This window comes from Oncorhynchus masou, unplaced genomic scaffold (genome assembly GCF_036934945.1).
Source record: "Oncorhynchus masou masou isolate Uvic2021 unplaced genomic scaffold, UVic_Omas_1.1 unplaced_scaffold_1554, whole genome shotgun sequence".
Taxonomy (NCBI): domain Eukaryota; kingdom Metazoa; phylum Chordata; class Actinopteri; order Salmoniformes; family Salmonidae; genus Oncorhynchus; species Oncorhynchus masou.
In genome coordinates, this window is record NW_027005592.1 from 923 (window position 1) to 5000 (window position 4078).

General features: G+C 49.2%; 1 protein-coding gene across 3 annotated transcripts in view; it reads right to left on the minus strand.

Annotated features, from left to right (window-relative positions):
• Nucleotides 1-230: 230 nt before the first annotated feature.
• Nucleotides 231-4078, minus strand: part of LOC135531205 (transforming growth factor-beta receptor-associated protein 1 homolog) — a 22146-nt gene continuing 18298 nt past the window's right edge. For all 3 annotated transcript variants that reach the window (XM_064959326.1, XM_064959325.1, XM_064959324.1), the window contains exons 11-12: nucleotides 3604-4052; nucleotides 231-3296 (exon numbers count right to left, since the gene is read on the minus strand). In XM_064959326.1, coding sequence (XP_064815398.1) covers nucleotides 3105-3296; nucleotides 3604-4052 — 641 coding nt within the window. In that variant the 3' untranslated portion in view covers nucleotides 231-3104. The remainder of the gene's footprint in view (nucleotides 3297-3603; nucleotides 4053-4078) is intronic.

Here is a 4078-nt window from a genome sequence, read left to right on the forward strand (position 1 = left end):
TAGTGTGCATCCCAAACGGCTAGAGGTCCTGGTCAAATGTAGTGTATTATATAGGGAATAGTGTGCCACCTGAGAAACAGACAGACACAACACCCTTCACCAACAGAGAAACAAACTGGATATCATAGAGAAGAAGAACAGAGAAGGAAGTGTGCGTGTGTGTGTGCGTGTGTGTGTGTGTGTGTGTGTGTGCGCGTGTGTGTGTGTGTAAAAGAGGAGTTTCACTTAAGTCTGTGCTCATCAAATGGTCTATTGCAAAATCCATCAAAAAGTTTGACATTTCACACATTTTAAAAAGTCAAAATAGTATTTTTGACCGATAAATCAGTTTGCTCTAAACCTTACAAGCAGGGTGAGAACAACACAACGAAAGCGTTTAAACAAACAAAGACTGCATTGCGATGCGTTTTCCCTTTTGTCCTGTTCACAAAACGCTCATCTGGTTTTACCGCGGCGGCACAAACACTAACGAGATTTTACCGGCTAAATTTGCATAATTGAAGGATTCCCTGTGAATCCATGTGTTCATACAAAAGGCTGATTTCTTGCTTTGTTCGACCCACAATCATGTTGTTCACTGATCGACATGAACTGGGACCATAGAGATGGAAAGAGAGATCAGGACTTGGAAATAACACTATTTGCATGGGACTTTGCCACGGAGCGCTTTCCACCATTTTAAAAAGTAGTCAACTGGACAGCGATTCCTATGAGTTGGGCGCGATCGGTCAATGATCAGAGCATTGTCTTCTTCAAATTGGTTTGCTTAGTTTTGTAAATGGCTTTAAGCTATATCAAAGCCTTGTAGTGGCCACAACAAATGAATGACAAGATTTGGTTCAAGACTCCGGGCAATGCAGGTGGAGGTAAATCACTAATATTAGCGATACACTTTTTCAAACATAAAAAAAAGAAGAAGAAAATGTACTACTTTAAAATGGTGATAGCCTCAATGGTGCTGCTCATGCTGTCACTGATGCCATAATGGGACAGATACAAAACTCTATAAATAGAACCAAGCTTAGCATGAGTGCCAGTCTGTTTGGGTCACCATGACAACTCCTTGTCACTCACAGTCATGCCAAAAATAATTGGCTTGACTAATAGCCATGAAGTTGGCATGAGCACGAACAGATCTGGGATCAGGTTAAACGTTTGCATTGGTTAGTGAAACATTAGCCAATTCGTCTGTTCAGTGTTTTAGCATTTCACATCCCATAGAGCTGGGGTCATGTTCATCAGGGAACAACGAAACAAAATGTTTCGCAGTGGAAAAGGAAAACAAGTTTGTTTTTTTCGAGATGGCTCAGCGAGTCCCTATCATGTTTACTTCAGTTTGGTGCCTAATGAATACAGCCCTGGTCTGAGCTGAAACCAGCTATCATCAGGTTAGCTGGATGTTTCAACCCCACCCTGGTTAGCAAAGTAAAAACCAAACCATTGTTTTTTTTGTTTTTTGCTTGAAGGCAGAGAGAAAGTTCTTAAGTAGTGTGGACACAATGTTCGGGTAGGGGAGCAGGTTGGAGGGGTGAGAGAGAGTGTGTGCAACACAGCAGAACATTTAGCAACAATTAGGAACTCTCCTGGCTGTGAACACAGCCTCACTGGGGAATCATCGTCTTCAAGTTCAGTCTCAGATACCAGCAGCAGCAGAGAGGAGCCACTGTAGTGAAGGAGGAGATGTCTAACTGGTCTGCTTGCACTGTGTTCTGCAGTAAGACCCTCGCCAGGGATAGACTCAAGCTCATCTCAGGTTTGGGCCTGGACATACATAACAGAGGAGGGGTTCAGCTCTAGACCAGGACAGACATAACAGAGGAGGGGTTCAGCTCTAGACCAGGACAGACATAACAGAGGAGGGGTTCAGGTCTAGACCAGGACAGACATAACAGAGGAGGGGTTCAGCTCTAGACCAGGACAGACATAACAGAGGAGGGGTTCAGCTCTGGACCAGGACAGACATAACAGAGGAGGGGTTCAGCTCTAGACCAGGACAGACATAACAGAGGAGGGGTTCAGCTCTGGACCAGGACAGACATAGCAGAGGAGGGGTTCAGCACTGGACCAGGACAGACATAACAGAGGAGGGGTTCAGCTCTAGACCAGGACATACATAACAGAGGAGGGGTTCAGCTCTAGACCAGGACATACATAACAGAGGAGGGGTTCAGCTCTAGACCAGGCCAGACATAACAGAGGAGGGGTTCAGCTCTAGACCAGGCCAGACATAACAGAGGAGGGGTTCAGCTCTAGACCAGGACATACATAACAGAGGAGGGGTTCAGCTCTAGACCAGGACATACATAACAGAGGAGGGGTTCAGCTCTAGACCAGGACAGACATAACAGAGGAGGGGTTCAGCTCTGGACCAGGACATACATAGCAGAGGAGGGATTCAGCTCTAGACCAGGACAGACATAACAGAGGAGGGGTTCAGCTCTGGACCAGGACAGACATAGCAGAGGAGGGATTCAGCTCTAGACCAGGACAGACATAGCAGAGGAGGGGTTCAGCTCTAGACCAGGACAGAGCAGAGGAGGGGTTCAGCTCTAGACCAGGACAGACATAACAGAGGAGGGGTTCAGCTCTAGACCAGGACATACATAACAGAGGAGGGGTTCAGCTCTAGACCAGGACAGACATAACAGAGGAGGGGTTCAGCTCTAGACCAGGACAGACATAACAGAGGACCAGGACAGACTGTAGGTTTCACTTCAATATTAAAGTCATTATGGATGGATGTGGAGTTAAGTTCTTGTTGTAGAACTTCATTCACAACTCAGTCGGTCATCAGTCTCCCTGTTGTTTATGAATGGTGGCACTGGAGAAAATACCTTCCTTCCTTCACTCACAAATGGACGAGCACACACACACACACACACGAGAAGTATGGTCAGCTCTGTGTTTCTGAGTATGCTCCAGGACTGCTCCCACTACGCTGGACCACGGTAGCCATGGTAACCTCTGTGCTTTTATCCCCCATAGTCATCATCTGATGTGACCCCCCCCCCAGACGCAACCAATCACAGCCCAGGCTGCTGCTAGGCTCCTCCCGTCACACTGGCTCTGGGCGAGGCTTGGGTGGTGATGGTGGTCAAGGGGCTTCATGTGTGGTTGTTGCTATTGGCTAGTTGTCTCCTGGTGGGCGAGTCTCGTACCACCCTCTGGGCGGCACAGTGTGTGTGTACGGGCACGCCTCCCGGAAGACACACACAGTCCGGCTCGCTGAAGGTGTTGTGGCACAGAACACACCCCTTCTTCTGTGATACCAGGACTGGGCTCCTCCTCTGCTTCAACTGATGACACGACAACAAGGCCACAGTTACAGCTCACCTTCATCACGACTCAGCAGAACGTAGGAGCAATTACAAAGACTTAAAATCAGGAGAGCTTTGTCGTAAACACATAATACAGAGTTGTGTGGGTGTGTGTTGTTGTGAATGGGTAGATATTACTGCATTGTTGGAGCTAGAAACACAAGCATTTCACTACACCCGCAATAACATCTACTGAACACGTGTATGTGACCAAAAAAAAAGTGATTTGATTTTGTGTGTGTGTGTGTGCGCGCAGTGTGTGTGTGTCGCGTCGTTCCAATCTCACCCTGTCGTGCTGCAGCTGCAGGTTCTCTGACTTCGCCAGCCCCAGTGCAACCTGGGAGGTGCGGCAGGCGTGCATACTCCCCCGCAGGGCGCGTCCGAGGAACGGGCGAAGCAGCTGCAGGGACCAGCCTTCAGGAAGCAGGTCCAGCACGCGCACGGCGTCGAACACCTCGCCATGACGGTTCAACAGGTCCACCGCTGCCATCTCCAGCTCCCCGGTGCCGCTACTACTGGGAAGGTCCCGGTCCAGATAGACCCCCAGGAGGAGGTGGAAGAGGCTCTGCTGGTAGGCCGGGTCCCGGGGAGGCGGAACCCCACACACAGTAGGCCTCGCAGCGGGGAAGTCTTTGAGCTGGTGCACCAGGATGTGGAACGCCTTATCGTGCTCCTCTAGTTTCCCGTGGAGCGTGGCTCTCTCCAGAAACAACTGGTCACATTCCTGGATCTTACCTGAGGGAGGGAGGGGGAGACAGAGC